Below are 25,967 nucleotides of genomic sequence, written 5' to 3'. Positions count from 1 at the left end.
CTGCATAGACATAGCCACAAGGATACACAACTGCAGCAACAGGAAAGAGAGATATGTTTTGAGGTTGTATATGTGGTAGTTGAGGGAAACTCAGACTTTCTTGTGTACTCTGGAGGGTATATCTCCACGTATTAACTGGGTTGTGTGCCAGAGAAAATGAAGGAGAATGTAAATATGAAGTTATTAAGGCACTAAGGAAATTGCCTATTTAATTTCCTCTCTTTTTCAAAGAACATCCATAGTTCACATTAAATGTACACAGCGTGTGTCCAAACATTGTCCTTGTGATAGAGAAATCAAGAAAGCGAGAGAGAAGTACCAAAAAAACATTGTTGCTGGCTGTCACTCTTTGTTATCGGTTAATGACCTTTCTTCTTCCTGAGTCAGGCCATGATCACACCAAGAAGCAGGGCCACACTGAAACAAGAACACACAAGTAGCAAGAAAAGCACACATCCAGACAAAGATGACACAGAGACAGCGCTAAAAGCCATTATATTTCAGCTTAACAACGTCATATGAACCAGAAGTGCAGGAGGCTGATGGAGTGTGACGTTCCCATGAGTCTTAGTTACAAGATGGTGACATCTGAAAGTGGCAGATGTCCTATCCCCCGCCACCTTTCTATCTGTTCCTCTTAGTTTGGTCTGTCTACTTCCATTCTTGTCTAAACACTGAAGACAACAGTGGAACCCCCACAGTAGTAACAGAATAAACACACTCTAAAACTCAGTTATTCCCACTAGAACAATATATTGCTATGCACATTTACTGCACACTGCAGTGTATGTATGTGGAAAACATATGCAAGGGATTGCAACATTTTATATATATAAATTGTTACAGGAAAGGGTAGTATAACCACCAAGCTACAGCTTTGTTATTTTTTAATAATCTGTATGCTACATGTAGGATGTTTTTATAGCACATCACAGTAAATGAAATCCCCAAATAACATCACAGTTGTCCATTAAAGATACTAAACTCAAGCAAGATGAAATTGAGTGATTTTGGAGCATTTTGGTGCAATAACACAGAAAGTGTACATTTAAAGATCTGTTCAGTTTACTTTAATTTGCTTAGAGGATAGCTGATGACTTTCTTCCACTACTTTTGGAAATGCCATAGGCCATTTACCCATTAGTGTATGTTGTATATACAATGAGAAATGCCCTGTCAGGTGTTGAGGAAAATGGTCTTGAATAAATAAAGAGACGCACAAGCACACATTAGCACACGCAACAAAACAGACCAATTATTTCTCCAACATTCACCTATTTCACACGATCTCCTTCATTCTTTCTCTTTGTCGTTCTGCTTCAGTACAAGATGAATTGCTATGGAGTGCATCCTTTCTACATGGGCCTTGAGACCACTGCTGATGCTCACGGTGTGCTGCTACTAAACAGCAATGCCATGGGTGAGAGAAACAAACACACATGCACATGAATGCTTGTGCATACTGTACAAATGAATTGACAGGACATGCACATACACCACATGCAAATGCAACCAACTGACCTCCCGTGCGCACTTGATCACACTCAATTACATATGCAGAGAGAATGTATGTATTGATGAGTGAGGCAGTTCCTCATGTCTTAAGCACATGTCTATTGAAAAGGAGTCTTATATAAGGCCAACATTTCAAAATGAGCACTTTCTTTTTATATATTTGCATACTGAACATTAATGCATATGTAGACACATGTACTTCTCTATCTATTTTTCACTTTGCAAGAGCTAAGTCATTCATTCTGCACCAATGTCCTACTCAAGCCATTTCATACGGTTCTGTCGTCATGAACAAGCAAAAGAAATATCTACTTTTTAATAGATTCCAACCAGTTTATATAAAGAGTCTTAAACATATATATATATATATATATATATATATATATATATATATATATATATATATATAGATAGATATATATATTTATATATATATATATATATATATATATATATATATATATATATATATTTATATATATATATATGTAAAATATACTGTTTCAGTTGTTTGTTGTTCTCCCATTTATTTATTCTCTTCCTGCACTGTCTCATAAAGTACTGAAACATGCATAAGCCACACACAGTAAGTGAACAGGGACACATACTAAACACACCACACATATACTATTTCTTTTACATTTTTAAGGGACATGAATGTCTTTATTTCCAGATGTGACTTTCCAGCCTACTCCAGCTTTAACCTACCGTACTATCGGAGGCATCCTCGATTTCTATATGGTCCTGGGACCTAAGCCTGAAATGGTGGTGCAGCAGTACACCGCAGTAAGTCTTCTTGGACTTCTTGTCTGCTTTGTGTGTATCTGTGTGCATTTTTGTGTGCTTTTACACCTATGTGTGTGTGTTTGTGTGTGTGTTTTGTGTCTGGCCCTGGGCCGCTGTTGATGGACTGCAGCAGCTGGGAGTTCCTCGCTTCATTGCGCTCTCTCATTTAGCCTATCTAAACACACACACAGCCCCACACACAGACACACAATCAAACAAACACTTTATGGACGCCACCCCGTTTTCCTGCAAAACAACTTTTTCTGTGCTGAACTGTTTTGACTTCCTTGTTTGTTTTTCTTCTCAACAGCTGATTGGACGACCTGTTCTACCTGCCTATTGGTCCCTTGGGTTCCAACTCTGTCGCTATGGTTACGCCAATGACACGGAGATATCAGATCTATACAAACAGATGAGGGCAGCGGGCATACCCTATGTAAGTTCCCATAAGATGAAATAATATTGTCAACATTTTATTTTTAAATACAAGAAAAAATGTACCTTTATATATGATGAAAGCAATATCAAAGCTCATGTATCATACTTTCAGAAATGTAATTTTAAGACAGAATGTCAGAGGACACAATGCTGATGTTGCTCACATATATCGTATCCAATTACATTTCCTGTATGTTTGCATGCCTCTGCCAAAACATTGATTTCATTCAATCAGTGTCTTTACTCAACGATTCATTCTATTGCCCTCGTGCAACCAAATGCAATCTGAAAGCTTCTTCTTGTCGGCTGGGTTGTACAGTACAGGGTGCAAGCACTCAGTGGAATGGACTAAGCTCAATCCAATACAGTGTCCACCCATGTTCTTACAATAGGATTTACTGTGCCCATACAATAACATCAGAAAACTTAATAAATTATTGGTTTGAAGCAAAATCGAGACGGTGCCTTCATGAATTACATCAGGTCTATACAGTGACCTCTAAATTGATTTGAAATCCATTGTAGATTTCACAGCCTCTACATGTTTCCAGTTTGTACCAATAGCTGTAATTCTTTCTAATAAGGACATCTGGGGATCACATTAGAATACAAATAATAAGAAATGCTCATCTGTGTTTGACTGTGGCAACGTGAAAACAGGCCAGGATCTAATCCTCTTCATCATGATCGAACCTAACACAAGAGTTTGCATCAATAATCAAGTGATCCCCTGAATATAATTTCACAAAGCCAAGGTGCTGATGCTAGCCAAAAATAATTCTCCATCGTCAAATGAAATGAAAGAAGGTCGAAGCACAGCTACTACATTGGCTAGCTTTACAGACGAACCAACCATGAACGAAGTGTTGTTCACATTTTAAAAGTGTGAACCGTCCTTTCGCTTATATCTCAGGTGTTGCGTGCCATATGTTAAGACATATTTCCATATTTATTTCGTAAGAATCCCAATAGTTAATATTTCTGTTGCAAAATGTGTAATTATTTTTTGCTCACCCGATGACAAGAGCGTTGCTGTTCATAAAGTTGACGTTATAGTTATTTATTCATTCATGCAGTATTCAAAACAATATTCAGAGCATCAAATGACTATTTTCTCTATAAAGATAGTAATGTCTAGCTAATTTTACAGTAATATAATGAGTATCTATAATGTTTGAAATGAGCAGTGAATGAATGCATTACTCACTTTGTGTGTGTTGTAATGCAAGTTTCTCAATGCTTTACTTCCATTACCAACCCGGTACACATGCTTTTTAATGCCATACTATACTGCACTCATGCACATGGCTAAAGAATGAACTAATTCATTAAATACCATGTTGAAATTTCTGCAGAGACAAAATTATGCTCTGAATTCTCCTATTTAGCAGCTTTAATTTCCGTCCGCTGCAGGATGTGCAGTATGCAGACATTGACTACATGGACCGTCAGCTGGACTTCGTTCTGGATCCAGAGTTTAAAGGACTGCCTGCCCTAGTTGACAAAATGAGGGGGGAGGGCATGAGGTTCATCTTCATTCTGGTAATGCCATTTTATCATTAAGTATTGATAATGTACAAGTTTGGGCACCCACGGATCAGCAATCCATTAGGCATGTGTACATATTATACACAGCATGTTGTATTTCTGAATCACTCGACTCTGTTCTGCTAAATACACAATATTGGTGTGTATTTAATTCCAGGATCCAGCCATCTCTGGAAATGAGACAGGATACCCTGCATTTGAGAGAGGTGAAGCAGCAGATGTTTTCATCAAATGGCCCAAGCACATCAGTGATGAAATTGTTTGGGGGAAGGTACGAGGGGACGAAAAAGCCAAACAAACAAGCGCAAATTCACACAAGCATGTATTAATAAAGAGAGTTCAAAACCATCAAACATGTTCATGTTTTTTAAAGGTCTGGCCAGATTTTCCCAATGTCACAGTAAATGAATCTCTGGACTGGGATACTCAAGTAGAGGTACACTATTTTTCGTAATTATCCCTCTGAAACATATCACTTCTAGCTTCCAACTTTTGTATACTATTTGTAATATTTGTATGAGATCTGGAGATTTGTTCGGGTTGTTAACTTTTCAGCATTTCCTTTCCTGTGCCATTTCCAGAAATACAGGGCATTCACCGCATTCCCTGACTTCTTCCGCGCTGAAACAGCAGCATGGTGGCAACAAGAAATACAGGATTTCTATAATGAAATGAAGTTTGATGGCCTCTGGATTGTGAGTGAGCCAAAATCAGACGTTTTAATAAAATCACCTTATTCCCTCATGAGGCCTGCTTTTTTCACCTTCACTTTCTGCACACTGTCTTCATCTGCAGGACATGAATGAGCCTGCCAGTTTTGTCCATGGCACAGTTGGTGGAAATTGTCTTGGTAATCCACTTCTAGAGAACCCTCCATATATGCCACGTAAGCCACACATGGTTCTATTTTTTATGGTAGTTGTAATTATATTACTAAGCTATGAAATCAATGTTAGGAGTATGCAAGATTATGTGTGTTTGTTTTTGTGTTTTCTCTACAAAAGCACTCGAGTCTAAACATCGAGGCTTAAACCACAAGACACTGTGCATGAACAGCGAGCAGATACTCAGTAATGGAAACAAGGTCAAACACTATGACGTCCACAACCTCTATGGCTGGTCCCACACAGAGCCCACCTATAAGTAAGTGATGTATTTATATTTTTTTGTTTTTGTGGATGCAGGCCAACTTCAATTTCTGGGGGGTCAAAGTAGTAGTACTTGTATCACCTGAAAGAGTGAAGATTTAATATATTATTGAGAAAAAGTATGAAACAAAATGCCGATATGAACAAACACAGATGACAGTGATACTTTTTTGTGATACTTTAAACACCGCAAATAGGATAGATTATCTGGGAATTGTGCATGATTCCAAAAATATTTCTTATGTATTGCCGACCAAACCAGACTACATTTTGAAGTATACACATTTACATAATTATCCCAATTTGTCATTAACTGAACACAGTTAATTCAGATGTAAGTGAAAAGAAAAGGTAACAGAAAGATCAGAAACTAAAATTGCAAACACATTTTGCAAGAAAATGCAGCCACAAGGGAGATGCATAACTGCATCTCTTCCAGCTATCTACAGAAATACAGTCAAATCAAATCTTTATGACAATAATCACCAATGTGAAACTACCTTGGTCAATCTGGAGGGAGTCCAGATTTCAAAGTTGTCCACAGAAGGTCTTGCGGGTGCTCGGCACCACTTGGCCTTAATCCCAGGTGCTTTAGCGTCGGTGTTGTCCTGTGTTCAGCTCCGCGCTAAATTCAACAAAAACAATCAATTGGCTAATTTGTTTCCAGAATGAATGTTCGTCACTTACGGGGTAGACACTTTTTTATTGTATTTGTTGCTTGTTTATGTATGTAAAACAAAATTCACGAGCCATTCTTCTCTGCAGAGCCTTGCTGAACGTTACGAATAAACGAGGCATCGTGGTGACCAGGGCCACTTACCCCTCCAGTGGAAAATGGGCTGGACATTGGCTCGGAGACAACTTTGCGAGCTGGGACCAGCTACCCAAATCCATCATAGGTACATAAAGACATATACTATCAATACTTTTGGGATAAAACTTCAGTAATCTTACAATATTAGGCCTTTGCCTAATAGGTAGAAGAGGTAGATGTGATCGATCCCACTGGTTGCACACTGTGCACGTTAGAGAAGGGAATTTCATTTTATATAACTTCCCATTTCCCATTGTTCTACAGGCATGATGGAGTTCAGTCTGTTTGGCATCCCTTACGTAAGTATCATCTGATCTTGGTTTTGACAAGACATAATCTTATTGATGTGACCTTGTCCTCTCTAAATAGATTAGAGTGGCCTGAATGATGTTCTTTTGCTTGCCAGACCCTTTCATCAAAGGATATCTTGAGATAAAATGTGAAGCATGCCATTACAAGCCCCACCCAAGAAGCCTAGCGCTAGTCCGCCATGACCTATAAAAACCTAAATCAAACTTTAAAACATCCTTACAGTCTTGTCCTGCTTTGACTTTGCTTGTTTGCCCCGCTGTCTTTTTGTGTTTACTTCTGCCTCTTTCTCTCTCCATCAAATGCTGTCCTTCTATTGTCTCTCATCTCTTCAGTGCATCTAATAATAATTGTAATCTGACACCTCATCGATCCCAATATGGTAAATCATTTGCATGCCCCAGTCAGCCAGAGGGTCAGATACACAACATCGCTCACTCTTGCAGTGTCGCACTCAAGGACACATAAGAAATGTGATGCGTGCAACAAAAGTAGAGTGACCAGGGGCATAAATATAGACAGTACAGGATGTGCTGTTGCACTGAGGCCCATGGGGTGGGGGCCCCGCAGATAAAGCAGGCCCTTAAACAATGTGTTAGGACCTTGGAAATAGCCTCTGTACAAATAAGAATTCCTCTTGAGTGTCAAATGTTGTTTATGCCTTTCTATAACATAGTAATATGCTTATTCTTCATAAACTAAGCTAATTATGAATTATATCATCTTTATAGTCACACCTGCACCCTGGTGCCCATCGTACTATCCATCTGTCTCACACAAACCCATACATACTAACACTCTTTTGTCTGTCCTTCTTTTTCAGACTGGTGCAGACATATGTGGGTTCTTCAATGCTGCTGAATATGAGATGTGTCTTCGCTGGATGCAGCTGGGTGCCTTCTATCCATACGCACGCAACCACAATGGCAAGGGTAACATGGTGGGTAAACCAAAGGAAAACACTCACAATTTAGATGAACGCAACTGTAAACACACTTAAAATAAGCGTCCTAACCCAAAAAATACTTATATTTGCTCTGATTTGTGGTTGTTTGTTTCATGTCGATGGCCAACTATGGAGCTATATCTTAAAAACTGTTGTTCAGGTGCAACTACAACTACAAATGTGTTCCAGGGTTTACTATAATGCTGGCAATTGGTATATTGAAAATGCTGGAGTCTTCCAACTATAGAGCAATATACCACAATGGTTTCATGCTTCAGATTATTTTCTGCCAGTTCACACAGAACAATGAAAACTGAGGAAAGGATGATGACTACATGATCGCCATTGTGTTATCTCTCCCTGAACGATAGAGCACTTTTAAATTGAATTATTCTGCCGACAATAATCTAATGAATATGAAAAAAACACACCAGATAAGTAAAAATAAATATCATCACAAATTATGTAACCCAGAACACTTGTTGCATTCCAAGTGTGCATTATCTGCTTTACAAATTCTTTCAAAAGGTATGAGGGCTGATATTACTTGCCTTGAATGATAGAGTTGACCATACCTCGGCTCTAGCTAGCGTGTTCTTGTGCTTTGAAAACAGTGGCTGAAGCTGTATAAATGTAGAATACAAAAGAAAACACATTGTCTGTAAAAAAAAAAAAAAAAAAAAATAGGGGTCTTTCTCAACCCAACTCTGTCTTAATCTGCCTCTGACATACACAAACACACAAAAAGATAGACCTGTTTGGTGGTGTAGTGTCGGTGGCATTCATTCTAGCGGTAACCTTTAGCGTTGGAACACATTTGAAAAATCCAATAACGGCCGTCCGGGGATCGATCCCACCGGGCGAACTTTCTCTGCACCAGAGTCTGCAATACTAGACAGGACACTGTGTGTGTGTGTGTGTGTGTGTGTGTGTGTGTGTGTGTGTGTGTGTGTGTATGTGTCTGCATGCGTGGGTGTGTGTGTGTCAGTGCCTGTGCTTTTTAACAGCATGGGGTAGGGATATAATTGAATTCTCAAGGTGATCTGGGCACCACTGCACACCACCTAACCTCCACTTCATACACACACATATGCCCTGTGATTCTAATCATTTAATAATGGCTTGCAAATAGGTGTTTAAACATGGAGAAAATTGACGGGAAAAGGCACTCACACACACGGCAGCCGAGGGCTGCACATGACAATTTGAAAAAAAGTGAGACAGGTAGAGAGAGAGAATTGGTGGGAGAAGAGTGTAGGTATTAAAAAAAAACAATATGATCAAAAGGTGAAATACTGACAAAGCATATACAGATAAAGGAATAGGGAAAAGTTCAGAGAGAAAGAAAAGAAAAAAATGATGAGGAATAACATTGGCGGAGAGTGAAACAAGATGGCAATTTAGCAAGTTAAATGGTGGTGACAAAGGGTAGTGACAAGGAAATGAAAGCTGGGACCAAGCTGAATAAACAATTTGCCGATTTTGAAACACCTGTGATCAAGTGAGAAAGGGAATGTGAGCGAGGAGGATGCTTGGCAATAGGAGAAAAACAAATACACAAACCAGGACTGTGAGATGGGAGACAATGGAGTCAAGGTCAACTATTTGTGTCGTCAACTGTAAAAAAACTGTATTATTTTTGAGGTCAGCCAAATAAAATCCCAAATCACCATGTTACAGTTAGTGACTGTAACCCTCCGCGGCTGCCTAACAAGGCATTTGACAACAAAGTATTAACACCACAACCCAGACTGGAGGGCACACAAGGTCAGAGACGGTGGCGAGAGAAAGAGGGAGGGTTTTTTTTTTTTTGCACAGTCATTCCCAGAGCTTTGTCATGGCTAGTGTCTATTTGCCCTCAGACAACTTTCAATGTTGACCTTGAGATAATTTCACTGCACCAGCAATATGCTGCAGTGGCCACAGTCCTATCAGAACAATGCTAAATTAATTAAACAAAATATATATTCTCAGACACTCTCAGCAGCGTAGTCATATTTGAGCTGTACACATTGTTATTCTCCCAAAGGGATATATTATTATTTGTCTAAATATTCTCTTTTTAGGATGTGTGCTCTGCAATGCAAAATAGAAACTCCAACGGTTTATGAGGTGGGGTGGGACTAGATTCCAGACAGATAAATGAAGAGGAAGACCATGCAGGGGAGAGAAAAGATGAGAACGGCTGACACGGCTAGATAACCTCATTTTTCCTTGATGCCGTGCACACACACACACACACACACACACACACACACACACACACACACACACACACACACACACACACACACACACACACACATATACACACACACACACACACACACACACACACACACATGCATATCTGTCTACAATCAGTGTGTGTCACACGGCCTTTTGCCACTATCAATGTGACCATAAATTAGGTGAATTCATAAGATGGATTCTCTGTCTGCTTCTCACTCCTCAGCACTCCCCACTCTCATCTTTTCATCAATCCCTTCTCTGGTTTTCCACTAATGAAAAGTCTACCTTGGGGGCCCAAGAGACAGTGGTGTAACTGCCAAGTCATGTAAGATTTGTGCGACTGAATGTTAAAAAGTGTCAAAGTCTTCGGAAGATCATCCTGTTGGCGAACGCGTACTTTCAACACGATGACATCATTTACACCAAAGTCATGTAGCTGTGCATGTTGGACTAGCAATAATTAAGATGTGTTCAAAGTAAAAACTCCACATGTCTATTTATGTACACATAACAACAACAAAATGTCAATATTGCTCAACCATTTAGTTGTTTTTTTTAGATTTCTTAATATATTAATCGGTTGGTTTTTAAATCATCCAAATACAAGTGGAAAATCCCTTAAATTTGACCAGAACCCAACATGTCTTTAAGCAAACAAAATGATACAATGATATCAATAATGAGGGCAGAACTAGAAGAGGAGAGTACTGGACACTTATTTTGATTCCGAGCAGGAAATCCAAAATATGAGGCAACACCCATTTTATTTTGATTGCCCTGATTGAATGTTATGGAGGAACACAAACTCGAATGGCTTTGTATCATTGCAATGTGGATGGTATGTGCGATTGAACAATGTTTGGCAGTGTGTCTTCGAGGGTCCACCTTCTAAACCAATACCCCAAATCTCTATCAGGCGCTACCTCTCTTGCTGCACTCCTCCTCGCCCGGTGCTCTCACACACCGGCCCCTTGAGTAAATGTCCTGTGTTTGTGTGACACATCCACCAACTCGAGGACACTTTTGATAGTATGTCTGTTCCCTTAAGAATTTATTAACGACGTGGATGAGTTTACATTGGAGGTACTTGAAAGCCTCTCATACAGACACTAAAGGATGCCGTGTGTCTGTATCAAGAGGTTGCAGGTCACTTCCCAACCATCGGTATTTTGCACCCTGGTAGTGGGACCAGGCTGAATTTCCAGTGTGTCGCTGCAAAGAAAATGTGTTTTCTTACTATTTTAGAATAACACTGGGACTTTGACACTGCTCGTAGCCGGTGGCATATTTATCAGTTGTCACAACACTGTTAGACCGTTTCCATCATGCATTGTCCGACACTGAATGATTGAGTGTTTTAAGATGTCTTTCTTCCAGTACTGATTAGCTTTCCAGGCTAATTTAATGCTACACTCAGCCTCTTCCTACTTCCCACTGGGCATTGCACATTTACTTGCAACACATGGGCAAAATTTAGATGATGATTGGAGTTGAGATGAGGGAAAAAAAGAGAGCGGAATGTCTTAATGAATTACACTTGAAAATAAACCAACCTGACTTGAGCCGGAAGCTTTACACAGCAAAGCCGCCCCGAAGGCGTCCCTGGTACTTTGTTTGGACTCATCTGGCTCGGGTGGTGGAAGCTAAAGTGTTTATTCATTACGTCAACTGTATCTGTCCTCTCTGTAATTAAAATAAGCTCTTACTTACTCATTTTGATTAATTCGAACCTACGATGATAATTACTTCCCAGCGAACACATTCTATTGTCACACAGGAAAATAACTCCTGGGTTTCCAGATAATTACAATCTTGGAAATGTTCTCAGAAAATGAAACGATAATCTGGTAAACTCCTTGGGTCATAAGAGGGAAATCCTCTGTATTTAATTGTGTGCTGTTAGGCCTATACTTAGTAACCACTGGGCTACAGTTAATAATTATTATCAAATCTGACCCAGTGATAATACAGCTGGGAGAAAAAATGCCTGTCACTTTTATTGCTCTCTGTGATGTTTTTTGTCTAATAATATCTTCAGATTTTTTTTTCTCTTTCATTAAAAGACAGGAGACACATATCCACAGATTCACACTTAGCTGCATAACACACTGTGAGAATCCGCTCAAACACACACATACACACAGTGATATGCATATAAAGTAGACACCAACACACACACACACACACACACACACACACCCACAGTATCATGGGGAGAAGCATATGCTGATGACACGCTTCAGCGCCCTCCATTGTGTGGGTGGGGTGTGTGTGTGTGTGTGTGTGTGCGTGTGTGTGTGTGTTTGACCAGATTGATGATGGTCCTTACTACAACTCCAGAAAATGAGCCAATACATTTAGATTGGCCCATATCTATAAAATGACAGAACACCGTGTCCTCTTTTTCTGTCCTTGTCTCTTAAGGGGACGTTACACTTGTTGGCAATTAAACATGAGGTAAATGCCACTACAGTGTGGGGCAGAATAGTTTAGGCATCATTTATCACTATAAATGCACGCAGGCCATTTGAGTATTGAGCTACAAACTATCGAGTGTTCGGGTCAGTCTCTCTTCCCCACTATCATTTTAATGATAATAATTTTGAGCATGTTGTGAAATCCAAACAGGAAAGCGTCAACACTAGAAACACAATGGCAAGATAAGAAAGATGCAGCTCTGTGCAATGAACATTTATTACATGGACAAATTTCAAATGAATATGTTCATACTCTGCGATCTTTTGGCTGTGTCTGTGCTTGTAACTGAGAGGATTGATACATAAGCAGAGCTTGTGAAATGTACATCTATAGACGCACTGAATCCGTTTGAGCGCTTCTCTCCTGCTGCAAATGAACAAACTCAGTCAGTGGATGTTGAACAGGTATCATTTGGCACAGCATAAAATAGATTGTCTCGGGGCAGTGTTTCTCAAATGGAGGTACTTGTACCCTTGGGGTTATTTGAAGTACTTCAGATTTCTTTTTTTAATTTAATAAATATATCTATTAAGCATAATAATAATAATAATAATAATAATAATAATAATAATATAAATATAGGTTATGGGTATAGATTCAATAAAACCTATATGCAAGTTTGATAAACCACATTTTTATATTAAATATTCTAATTTCATATGTAATCTACCCTCAACTTTTATCTGTTGCAACAACAAATACAATCACTTTGAAGATAATTTTGTTCAGTTTGACCAGGAATATCATTAGATAAATAATTCTGTGGAAAAAATGCTGCGCACGGAAGGGTATACCTTGCTAAACAAATATTTAAAATGGTTTACATTGTAGAAAAAACATTTTTAAGAGCCACTGAATTGGGAGATCCCTTAATAAACTGAATGATTCACAGAATGCCACTTTAGTGAGTTTGGGGTTTGGCGCCATCGTTACCAAAGATAGTGTTTCTGTTGCCATTCATTTTGGTCTTCAATCACCATTTACATTATTTTTCTCTCAGAGACAAGATCCTGTTGCCTGGAATTCCACATTCGCTGATGCGTCCCGGGACGTCTTGAACATCCGTTACACCCTCCTGCCTTACCTGTACACACTGATGTATGAGGCTCACGCCAACGGAAACACAGTCGTCAGACCGCTCCTGCACGAGTAAGCACAGACTCAGGACACACAAGTGTCTTATCTTTCCTTCTTACATCGGGGCTCAAGCATGATGTGTAATCACTTAACCAAATCTTGAAGTCACAAAAAAAACACCAAAGAAGAGTGACAACACTTTTTCAGAAGAACTGTTTGAATTCCCAGTTATTTTTTTCAAGTAGTTGTTGGATGAAAAAAAAAATCTATATATATTTATATATATATATATATATATATATATATATATATATATATATATATATATATATATATATATATATATATATATATATATATTTATATATTTATATATATATATTTATATATATATATATATATTTATATTTATATATATATATATATATATATATATATTCATATTCCTTTCTTCATACGTTGCGGGAGTACAAGAACAAGCTAATGTGTGACTTTTTCCTCATATAAATATCTTGAAAGGTTTTGAAAAAATAGAAGTATCTTTTCTGCCACACAAGCTGCCAATAAACGGCCCTTGAGCAAGGCACTTTCTATTTCAATTCTCGTGAGACAGTTAACCATAGACTGTGGCTATACTTTGCAGCTCCCATGTGTGAATGTGTGGAACTATATGACAAGAAAAACATATTTATTCACTTTAAGAGACTCTTATACAGTCGCAGATGGTATTTAAGGAGCTGGCAGGGTGAGTCTGGAAGGGTTATTTGGCTTGCATCTTCAAACCATTGAAACTTAAATGAGTACTTGAGCAGTCGTCTGGGCTGACGACACAGGAGAAAGTGCTAGTAATATTTTTTTCCAAGTCAAGCTTATTGGCATCTGTGCTGGTATGTTACAGGTTTGTGAATGATAAAAACACATGGGACATCTACAAGCAGTTCCTCTGGGGACCTGCCCTACTTATCACCCCTGCTCTCGATCAGGTACATACACACACACACACACACACACACACACAACTTCTTCTTTTCCCTTCTCTTTTGCATTAATAAATATATCACATGCAACTTTTGAATAATTGCAGGGATATCATCAGCCTATTTCTTCTGCCTGTGTTTCTCTCTGATTTGGTTGGATTCATTCTTTTGATTGACTAACTTTGTGATCGACAGGGAGCCAGGAATGTGAATGGCTACATTCCCGATGCACGCTGGTATGACTTCCACACGGTGAGTCCAAGTCCGTAGCAGCCAGAAAACAAAGTCTATTGTCTAATGTATTGCAAAAATCCTGCAGATGAAAATGAAGCACTCCTGTTACACCCCTGGTGCAACAAAACAGCATAACGCTGAACAGTAATTACAGCGTCTATTATTGAAAGAGATCTGACTGGCTGATTAGTGTAGCTGCAAAAACAATGCGTACCATGTGCCAATTGGCCCGTGCATCATATCGTTTGTCTATCTGGAAGATGCTCAGCACTGCATCAATGCGTTATGTCTAAAAAACTATTTTTACAAAAACAAATATGTCGTCAAACCAAGTCAGAAGAAGAGGCCGAGAGCACGTCGCCAAAAACCCAAATGACATCTTTGACAACATTATTACAGACTTGCAGCTCAACAACGGCAGAAGGCGCCTTGATGACAAAAACAACCATCCTATCACTCCGTCGCTATCTAGCAAGGGGACTCCCCATCTGTTAGACGGCATCATAAAGCCACACAAAACTTGAGAAACAATTTAAACAGGGGCATGGGATGGTGGGGAGGAGTGGTTACCTCCATTAAACTTGTACATTAAGCACATTAAACACGCTGTTAGAGAAGGGACCGGGGACGAAGAGGAAAATACTGGAAGAAAGAAGTTTGCAAAGAATTATTTTGGCATGCAATAAATTACTGAAATGTTTCAGATGTAGCCTTTATCGATGTCACATATTTTACTGCATGCTTTGTGATTTACTGGCGCGCAAATGCCAATTTCCCACCAAGGAACTGTAGAATAAAATGAATCAAAGTTAAATTACTAATCCTATTCCTAGTATTTTAATGGCAGGGAATTATTGGTGCTTTCATCAGGGCAAAGAACTTGGAGTGCGCGGCCAAATGCATAACATGTTCACACCGATGGACCATATTAACCTTCATATCCGAGGTGGATACATCGTACCTTGGCAGAAACCAGAGAACACTACATATTACAGGTAAGCGTGGACACATCATGGCTAGTGTGAAGTGTGTCTTCCATCTGTTTGTGTGTTAATGCCTCTGGAGAGCTATAGGGTGCCTGGGGAAAGAGGAATACACGTATGAGTTGTGTTTGAGTGTTGCCATCTATGAGTTGTAGCGTGTGTTAAAAAAATGGAGGAAGAAATGAGAGTGAGTGAAAGTTAGTGGGTGATGAATGCTCCGGCGAAGGTGAGATCAGGTGGATCCCCGCAGCAGAAATGTTAATGTGTTTGTCCTCAGCAGCAAGTATAAATAGATGCCGTCCTGTAGCAATCTGCTCTCACCCTCTCTGCCCATTTTGTGTCAGTCGGAAGAATCCTTTAGGACTGATCGTTGCCCTGAGCGACACCGGGACTGCTAAAGGATCGTTCTTCTGGGATGATGGAGAAGGGATAAGTAAGTGAAAGGTCACCCTCGAACACCCACACAGAGAGAGAGCGAGCGAAACAGAGACGAATATCATGTCCTTTTATGTTTGTAGATTAATAGACTGATTATTCGTGTTGGTTACTGTGTTTTATGTGCCTTTCTGCTGCCATGTTGTGTCTCTTCTGTCATTTTAAGTTTCTTTGTGGTTGTTTTTTGTCTCATTGTTGCCATTTTGAGCCGTTTGTCTTTTTGCAGATGTTATGCATCTCTTTGTTGTTGTTTTTTGTGTGTTTGAGGATATCTTGAGTCTAGTGGTTGGTGCGTGTCTCTTTCAGTAACGTTTGTAGGTCAAGGCTAGAAGGGGGCCTGACACTCGGGCTCCTGGGCCTCTGCCCAGTAGGCCTGTTGAGTAATCAAATCAAAATAAAGGATAGTCACACTGTATAAGCTGATTCCAGTTTACATACAATTTTAATTTAATGTTGTCAGGAGCCCATTGTGACTTAATTACTGAAAATGCTGAAAGCTCATCTAAGGAAAGATTTGACTAAGTACCATGCTTTAGTTGACCTTGAAAAGAAGGAGGTAACATATCGCACAAACCCTGTAAAAGTTAATTCAGCAAAAGAAATAACACAAATATATAAAAAAAACATGTTTAAATCATTCAGTTAGTATTTGCATTTATTTTTCTAAAACTCATATACAGTTTGCGAAAGCACATGGAGTTATTCACTGAATGTGAATCCACACAAACAAAAACAACATATTCTCTCTCCACTTCCTCACTCGTCTTCAGATACACAAACACACACACACACACACACACACACACACACACCGATATGCGGACAGAATCAGCCTCTGAAGAGCTTCTGCGAGGAGTTCACTTCTCTGTGAAGGACGTGTTTGTGTTGGGACAAAGAAAAGAGGGAGAGATAAAGAGAGAACGAGGGATGACAGAGAAGGGGACTGACAGAAACTATTACAGTAATTCCCCGTGTCGCTGCCTGCAGATATGCTCTCCATCATTCCTTGTGTATCTGCTCCCTCGCTCCTCTCTTCTGCGTCTCCCTGTCTGTCTGCCGTGTAGCCCGTCGATGTCTTTCTAGTTTACTCTGCTTCTCGCTGTAGCGCTTGCTCACCTGTGTTATCACTGCTCTTCTTGAATCCTGCGTGTTTGAGTTTCACTTCCGAGGGATGAGCTATTCACTCTGCTGTCAATTCAGGCTGACTCGTCTGCATTAGTTACAGTACCAGCTTCATCCAAACAGTCCTAAGTTTACTCATTCATGTAACCAATTAATTATTCAGTCTCTCATACAGCTTAGCAGCATAGCTTTTACTGCCCTAATTATAGAATATTTGCTCATTTAATCAACCAGTAATGCTTTGTGATGAGTCTAATAATGACTCAGTACTCCATGTTAACTCATCCATCCAGTCGGTTGGCCAGTTTTTTTTTTTAGTTTTTTTTTATCCATTCATGGTGCTGTTAGTGTTTCACTCCTAATTGCAACTTTTCACTCAAAGACACACTTATTCATGGTAATTATATGTATTATTTATCCATCCAGTCAGTCAGATGAATACAAATCCAGCCCTGTGGTTATTTATAAATACTCCACTTTTCACACAGTTCCTCATCTCTTTCTCAGGTAGTCACACTTCTACATTCTCTATGACTCCATCGTCTTTTTGTGGTTCGGTGTGTAACTCTCTTGCTCTTATTCTCTCTCTTCAGACACAGTTCAGAAAACACAATATCTGCTGACCTCCATCACAGCAGAAGCGGTGAGTTCAAGGGCCAACTGCATGTCACGTCTCTTTTTGTCTTTATCAGTTTCGCTATTTATGCAGAGAGACTGGACAATGAGCCCAAGCTTCACCATGCAACCGGGCCGTAGTTGCTGGATGTCAAAGGTTAACTGTTGGAAACCATTAGCGCAGAATTCATGTCCAACTCAAAGGTGGTGATTTAAATTTAGCCTTTGAGAAAAAAATCTGCTTTTGACACATCTAACTAAGCAATGGCGTACATATACTTTAGTCAATGAATCACTTCATAATAGCATATAATCATCTAAAAGTATACAGTAGGGTAATTTTTATTCAACTTTAGTCCCAAGATATATACACACTTTAGGAATGAAGATTCTACAGTCTTTAATACAACTAAAATGGTGAGGTAGGGGAGATGAATATTATAATAGTATTGTCACGTTCCCAATGTTGCTTTTGATGTACAATTTAGTCAGGCTGAAGTTAGAATTTTAAGAAGGAGGAATAAAAAAGTAGATACTGTAAAATGGATTCTACTGTCAATTTTGGAGGATTTTATTCGGGAAGTTGATGTTTCAAACGTAATAGTAAGAGTGTTGCCCCATCACCAAGCACACAGCCCTAATGAAGTCACAATGTCATCTTCATCAGATGAAAGGCTTTTGTTGTGCATGCACCTGATTTTTTCAAACTGATATGTGTTTGTGGAGAGCTGGTTAGAGTGGAGCAGCTGTGTTGTGTTTATGCAGATCACAGTGTGCTTCTGATACTTGTTTTGGCATGAAATTGCACTTACATTTCTGCCCGCACAGGCAACCTCTTATCACAAACACAAAGAGTTATTGTGTGGCTTCAGTTTCAAAGTAAAAAACATAATAATAATCTTGTCTCGTATGTTGCATTTGCCTTTTTTTCACTTGATACAGAGTGACGGGTGTATCAAAGTACAACTTTCAGTGTGATTAAAGCAGGCTCTGTTCTGTTCATATTAATGAGTGATTGTTTTCAACAGATGTTTCCCATATGCGCCTTAAGTGGAGCCATGACATTACCAATCAGTTAAACAAATGCATATTTAAAGATGGACAATAAATATGAAAGTGTGCCTGTGTTTACGCCAAAGAGTTTGCTTTGTATGTGCACAAGTCAAGGCTAATTTCTGCAAGAGGAGAGTGTTTACCAGGCCGCAGTTTGATCACATTTAGAGTCAGACATGACAGAAACCCTCTAATCACTGGGACTAATGGGACTAACCAAGCTAGGCAAAGGCACACAATCACACACAGACACACACATTAACGAGCACACGCTTAACCACAAACGCACACATATACATATACGCACACATCTACAGTATACACATACCCACATGGAGCTACCATGGCCAAACATCTGTGGCTGTCCTCTTCCTCCCATCAGGCTCATTCCAAAGCAATTTCACACGGCGATAAAACAGCCACACTGTCTGACAGCCAAAGGGGGGGAGAGAGGGAGTGTGTGTGTGTGTGTGTGTGTGTGTGTGTGTGTGTGTGTGTGTGTGTGTGTGTGTGTGTGTTTGTATAAACAGGCAGATGTGAGAAGATGAGGATAAGTTGGGCAATGAGTCCAGAGCTGCCTGGCAGATTAGTAGATTGTATGCCATTTTGGATGGGTATCTGAATGTAGGAGTGTGTGTGTGTGTGTGTGTGTGTGTGTGTGTGTGTGTGTGTGTGTGTGTGTGTGTGTGTGTGTGCGTGTGTGCGTGTGTGTGTGTGTGTGTGTTGCTATAGCTCCATATGAGTTCTGGACCTTCAGTGTGAGGCTATTATTTCCAAAGTAAGAACATCTTAGTCTTCTTTCATTTTAAGTAGCCACACTGCGGGACATTCAACTTGTGTGTGTGTGTGTGTGTGTGTGTGTGTGTGTGTGTGTGTGTGTGTGTTTGTGTGTGTGTGTGTGTGTGTGTGTGTGCGTGTGTGTGTGAACACGTGTGTCCCTCACAGTGTGAGCACAATAAAGGCACACATGTAAAACAATCAGAGGATTATCTACTTGAAGCAAAGCAGAGAGTACAAATTATAATGTGGTGGATATAAAACCAATGACATAGAGAAAGATACCCAAACGTTGAATCACTCTCCGTAAAGAGATGAAGCATGGAGGAGAATATATTTCACTTAATATGAATGAAGTGCATGATTTTCATTTTATCTATTTGTAATAACCCTGTGTCTTTGTTCCTCCCGTCTCCGACACCTTCACTTCCAGAACTCCTTGTCAAGTCACGTCGTCAACACAGGTCTGTTGCCTGCTGACCGCCTGACCCTGGGTGAGGTGAAGCTTTGGGGAGTGGGAGATGCTGTGATCACAAACGTAATCCTGACAGATGCGGCTGGAACGACACACACGCTGATCCCAGAGATCAACCCCGACACTCTGGTCAGTAAACGTAGCCAGAGTACATTTCATGAAATATCTATCTAAATATCTATCTGTGTTACATTGCAAAGTACGGTGGTATAGTGCAAGTGGGATCAGTTATAACACACAGTGCCTTCCTTTTTCGTTTTTGAAAACGCGTGCAGCTTCATCATGATAAATCATCAACATAGGACCGGTGCAATTCATGGTAATTTCTGTGGACATAGTTGCAGACAGAAACTGAATGGTATATCCTGTTTATTTGTTTTGTTGATACTTTTCATTTAATGGACAAACTACATTATACTGCAGCTTCAAAGCCTCAGGAAAACCATTTAAGAAAACAGAAAAATGTTTTCAGTTTCCAATTCACAGTGAATTGCCTCACAGCATTTGCTTGAAATCACCTGTTTTTTGTGTTGTTAGGTTTTTTTTCCCAAAGTCTCATTCACTGATCATTAGGAACATAACTATTAGACTGAGGCATCCCCTTAGCAGGGATTGTTAATGCAACACTATTAACGGCCGTGTACACAAGTACGCATATTCCATTGCATCCCACAAATGCATTCACCCTCACTTATGCTCTATTAATCCCAAAATAAACATATTAATCACTGTCCAAGATGCAAACAATCCGTGTCATTGCATTTAATCGTTCACTTGGAGCACTAATACACTGAGCTCAGTGAGCCTCCTTCATCATTGCATGTGCACAAGCCTTCAAGTTGATAGAGCATTTCCCTGCCAGTCAAAAGCTGTCACGACAGCAGAAAGGAAAAGACCTGTCAGGTTCACAACCCCCTGCTGTGCCGCGCCGTGTGACCTGATAGCTATAATCAACGCTGCATTCCCCACCTGACACTGTTGTTTTGTAATGAATACCGAGCTCACGATTTGACTGAGGACAGCGATTTTAAAGCCGCTTGTGTAAAATGATTGTCATTTCCTCTCGCCCGCTCCATCATCTGCTCCAACGGTTGAGCGGAAAGCACTGTGATAGAGGCCATAGGGCAAGTTACAGTGCATACAATGTGGTGATTAATGAGTCACATTTTTAGTGGACGCTCTGAGAACACTTGCATATTGTCAGTTTTTTTCTTACATCAAAGAAAAATTCCTTTAGTGTTTTGTGTGTGAATCTCCTCTGTAGTCCTCAGTAGAGAGATCAGAGGGTGAAGGTCGATTACAACATTAAGCTGGAGCTACAGGGTGTCACTTTTAATCAAGATTATTCAACTAAAGGAAACCTTCTTTAATCACAAGAAGAGTTTAGAGGAGAAACTGGAATGGAGGGGAGAGAGAGTATAGGGTCACGTTACAGTATATCTTGAGGTGGAGGATGGGTGATACAGACATTTACTGCTCCAAGAGTTTAAGGCAGCAGAAGACGGAAACCAAGGCCAAGTTTGAGAAGATAGCATGTGTTTCCTCTCATTTGGCCCGTGATAAAATATTCCTGTCGAGGTTGTGTACTGTACTCAGTGCACTTATCGGACGCATGGAAATGATAGCTACAGCAGCTCAATAAATAATCACAGGTGAAAAAGCCTGGAAGCCTTTGATTTATACTGTTCTTGGAGAAGACGGACAGCAAAGAGACGACAGGAATTGCAAATGAAGAAAGTCAGAATGACAGAGGGATTTTGTGTGTGTGTCTGTTTGTGTGTGCGTGAGGGATGCAGGGATGGGTAGAGAATAATGAAAAGTCAGTGTGTCTTTAAAAAGGAGGGAGGGAAGGAAGGAAGGACAGACATCACTGGAGAGACTAAGAGAGAGAAAGACAATGCATCACACACAAAAACAGATGGAGAGAGGAACAGAAAGGTGAAGGAGATAAACAGGAAGAATGAAAGATGGGCGGAGGGAAGGAGGAAGGACAGAGAGGATGGAGAGAGAGGGAATGAGGATGACACAGTGTGCGTATGGTAATAAGTGTTTTTTCAGTGCAAGACAATCCATTCATCTCCTTAAGTATTGTCTGATAGGGTAACAACTTGAAAGAAACAGTAAGCAGCTGGCGCTGTGTCATTTAAATACAGTGAGGTGGGAAAGCTATTTCTGTCTGGTACAGGACGTTTCATTATGAATCATGTTAAGCTTATTCCTACTGTCATTTACAATATACGATCACATGTACAAGCGGAGGCTTGTTTAGCTCCACAGGGTACCCATGTTTTATTATATGGCATGAATGAAACGGGATTATTTCCCTTTTAAATCAGATAGAAGCTACAGGACGGGGAATGTAGCGTCCATTTTAACATGTGTCACATTTAGCAGACTTAACTTCTCAAGTCTAACAGTTAAAATCTTTAGACAGGCAATAATTCACACTCATCTCAGGATGTTTTATACTTCTCTTGCAGATACATTTTTTTTTTACATACATTGCTTATACATGCCTTTACGACCGCATACCATCAGCTAACACAGAATATGAAGTGAGCATACGATGGACTCACAAACCCAGTTTAAACCCAGGCTGCAGCACTGATGTGGTTCAATAATGATCAAGGGTCATGTCTGCTTGTCTGGAGCAGAAAACAAATAACAAATTAATAAATTAGTATTTGGCTGTAAAACTACATTCACTAATGAATAACATCATGTAGCTGTAAGCGTTTGTCCTTTTACAGGGTCGTAACGATCATAATGATACTGTAAAAGTAAAGAATTCATATGTTAAAGAAAGAAGAGAAGATATCGAACCAATAATCAATGAAGACATCATGGAGTCATTTGGTTCTTTTTTGAATTTATAGCATAACTGTAATAAATGTTCTATAACTGTGCAATATGATATATGAGTAAATATTGGCAATGTCTGGTTTAACAACAACATATAATGATTGTTTTATTATTTGTTTTATTGTGTCTGCAGGAGGTGATAATAGATGCTACTTCAAAGTCTGTTCCTGTGGATGAGAAGTTTACCATCACGTGGAGCATCAGCGTCTAATCAACGAGTACAGTTTGTGAATTGATCGATAATAGATTTACCTGGTCCATTGTCATGAATTATGATGCTAAATGCATGTTTTTTTAAATCATGAAATCACCTAAATGTGCTTTTATTGATGGGCCTTTTTTGTACATAAAAAAATGTAATACATGCAGAAATTATCCCAAAACATGACAAGGTTTTACAATAAATAACTGTTTTTTATCTCATCACCTTCAAAACAGAACTATGAATTATTAAAGTGCAAATGTAATATCAAAATAAATCTTGACTTCTTTCTGCGAATGACATGTAAGGTTCTTCATAGAAACGTTGACCTCTGGTAGCGCTTTGGAGCGCTGCATGAGAAAGTACACATGGGTGATGTGATACACAGTCCTGCCAATGGTTTCACAATAATCCAGTAATCTACTGTGATTGAATGTGCCAAGAATAGTTGGACTGCGCCCAACAAGAGCAGGAAAGCCGCTTGCAAGCTAGTTAGCATGCACATAAACAAGATTATAATTATTCAACTTGCAAACACTATATGAAAAAGGAAATCCTCCTTATCAACTAAAACGTTTAAATTCCAACCTGCATGTTGCACTCAATCTTTTTGTGCTTATTCTATTTGAATAAATGCATTTTTTTTTTGTTCTGGACACACGAAAATATTATCTAATTTCAGTTATTGTCACATTATTCATTTAATACAGCGGGAAAGACATGTTACCTTGATTTGTGTCCACAACACATGCAGAGTGAGCCTTTCTTTGACATGTCTTGCCCTTAATTCACCACACAGAAACATCGGTAGGCAACCAACTGCTGGGCAGAATAAGTCAACATGTGTTTAGAATTAAATGAAATAAAAGACAGCCAGAGTTAATGACCACGAGAAGAAAACCCATGCACCATCTCAACAGGTCCGCTCTAGATTGACCTAATTGGAAATGCTCAGATTCAAGAGCCGCATGCTGCTGTGATTGATTCCCTGCAGCACTGCAGTCACCAGCAAAGTGGCAATGACTAAAGTAGAATGATTATATGCCGCTTGAATTGCCAAGTTTTAGTATGCATGGGCACCTGCGTGATCCCATAGTTGTAATTATGAATGCATCATGTACATGTATGCGTGTGCCAGGAACGAGGCACTAATTATAGCTCTCACCTGCGGCGAGCTGTCTACCTGTGCGTTCCCTCGTCCTATTACTTCCCCATATAATAGGACAGTCATCCATTATCCAGCCTGCAGTAAACATAATGATATCAATTTAACCATGGGCACCAGAAATTGATTTACACTCTGATCGCCACTACAAAGGAGTTCACTGCTGAATGCTGGATGCGGGTGTCTCAGTGTGTTTCTGGGATTTTTGTCCAAAAATATTGTGATGTATTATTTCCAGTCCTTGTCTTCAGGTAAAATGTGATTTTGAAGAGACAATTTCATGGTTTTATCTATGGAAAACAAAGCCAGCCACCCATGAGTGCCAGCAGGGCTAATTGAGCAGGTGATCCGTCTATTTATTCTTCCTGGATTCAGACAAAGTCTTAACAGAGAGGAAGAAGAAAAAACACATCTGAAACAATCTTTTTATCTGTCCCTTCACATTCATACACTTGTGGTTGCTGGTTTTATCAGTTGTTATAAAAACAACGAAACTAGACAAAAAAACAACAAAATGCATCTCTGATTTTCCTGGAGAAAGAAACTTAATAATGAATGCCCCCTGACATTATTATCATCAGCAGAATTTTATTTCTCTTTTCTTTCCTGCCAAAAACAAAGTACCTCGACAGACTACACCAAGAGGGAGTGAAATCTGGCTTACTTCTTAGACATTAAGAAGATTTCACATTCATTTGTGCTTGGACGTGTTTTGTCTGTAACATGTATTCTGTGTGTATCACAAAATGTACCCGCCTCAGTTGTATAACTGGTATACGAAAAACACAGGACATATACATACATCTGTGATGCAAATTTGTACATGTAAAGTGTTTACAGACAGTATTCATGGCATCAAATATTTTTCTTCTCTGTAATGAATAATACAAATAAAAAAATCCTTTCTTCCAGCACAATGAAATAATGTGGCCCAACAATTTCACAGACTCATTTATATCTCATTGTCCACAGATCAATGTGTTTTTCCCTGACTTTTGAAAAGAGAACGTCTTACCAGCCGACATGCTTTTAAATGAGCTGCAGTAACAATGTGTCTTTGTTACCGGGGTGACTGACAGATACAAGTGTGTCACAGATGAAGGGGGAAAGAAAAAAAATAAAACAACATGCGAGAAAGTAGGAAAACACTTTGACAACTTCAAAGACTATCAGATGTGACGGGTCTTTGAGAGTGTGTGTGTGTGTGTGAGTGTGTGTTAACATTTGTTAATGTGTTGATATACTTCTATATGCTTGTGCTTATACGTGTGTATAAATTATTTGTCGTGTTTGTGCATGTAACCTAAAATGTCAGGAGCCTTAAGTCACCTTTATGCGGTTACAAATATTATTAACTGAGATGATGATTAAGCATTGGGTGATTGTGTTTCTGTACATCTGGTTACAAGCTAATGAAAAAGTCATCAAAAATACCACCTGCATTCTGTTTTATTCATATTTTGCAAACAAATTGCATCTTGAGTCATTAATGTGGTAACAAATCCAAAGTATACAATCTCTTCTCTTGTGATTTCCTAACTCCCTGTCCTGAAACAATACACACACGTCAGGAATAAATCGGATTACAGAATACACAACTATCGTTTCAGTTTTTCCATTTCTTTGCACTCTTCCATGCCCCTTCTCACACATCGTTTTTCCGTCGTTTTTATGAGCATAGGAACTGTGCTGACAAGCCGGTAGCACCATACCTGACCATGTCCTCGCAGTCATTTTCACCAGTTGACACACTCCCACACTCTCACTCACACATGA

At 39.4% G+C, this 25,967-nt stretch overlaps 1 protein-coding gene across 2 annotated transcripts in view; it reads left to right on the top strand.

Annotated features, from left to right (window-relative positions):
• Positions 1-25,749, top strand: part of si (sucrase-isomaltase) — a 64,918-nt gene extending 39,169 nt beyond the window's left edge. For both annotated transcript variants that reach the window (XM_068584673.1, XM_068584675.1), the window contains exons 28-47: positions 1,324-1,420; positions 2,189-2,301; positions 2,612-2,737; positions 4,153-4,281; positions 4,445-4,558; positions 4,661-4,723; positions 4,869-4,982; positions 5,083-5,173; positions 5,292-5,430; positions 6,201-6,334; positions 6,514-6,548; positions 7,382-7,498; positions 13,215-13,363; positions 14,190-14,274; positions 14,464-14,520; positions 15,373-15,497; positions 15,830-15,918; positions 17,636-17,685; positions 19,921-20,091; positions 22,958-25,749. In XM_068584673.1, coding sequence (XP_068440774.1) covers positions 1,324-1,420; positions 2,189-2,301; positions 2,612-2,737; positions 4,153-4,281; positions 4,445-4,558; positions 4,661-4,723; positions 4,869-4,982; positions 5,083-5,173; positions 5,292-5,430; positions 6,201-6,334; positions 6,514-6,548; positions 7,382-7,498; positions 13,215-13,363; positions 14,190-14,274; positions 14,464-14,520; positions 15,373-15,497; positions 15,830-15,918; positions 17,636-17,685; positions 19,921-20,091; positions 22,958-23,035 — 2,076 coding nt within the window. In that variant the 3' untranslated portion in view covers positions 23,036-25,749. The remainder of the gene's footprint in view (positions 1-1,323; positions 1,421-2,188; positions 2,302-2,611; positions 2,738-4,152; positions 4,282-4,444; positions 4,559-4,660; positions 4,724-4,868; positions 4,983-5,082; positions 5,174-5,291; positions 5,431-6,200; positions 6,335-6,513; positions 6,549-7,381; positions 7,499-13,214; positions 13,364-14,189; positions 14,275-14,463; positions 14,521-15,372; positions 15,498-15,829; positions 15,919-17,635; positions 17,686-19,920; positions 20,092-22,957) is intronic.
• Positions 25,750-25,967: the final 218 nt, after the last annotated feature.

Source organism: Clinocottus analis, unplaced genomic scaffold (genome assembly GCF_023055335.1).
Source record: "Clinocottus analis isolate CAN_PGR_092001 unplaced genomic scaffold, fCliAna1.0.p SCAF_2, whole genome shotgun sequence".
Classification (NCBI taxonomy): domain Eukaryota; kingdom Metazoa; phylum Chordata; class Actinopteri; order Perciformes; family Cottidae; genus Clinocottus; species Clinocottus analis.
The sequence above is the reverse complement of the archived record's forward strand: the minus strand, read 5'-3'. Positions and strand labels throughout refer to the sequence as shown.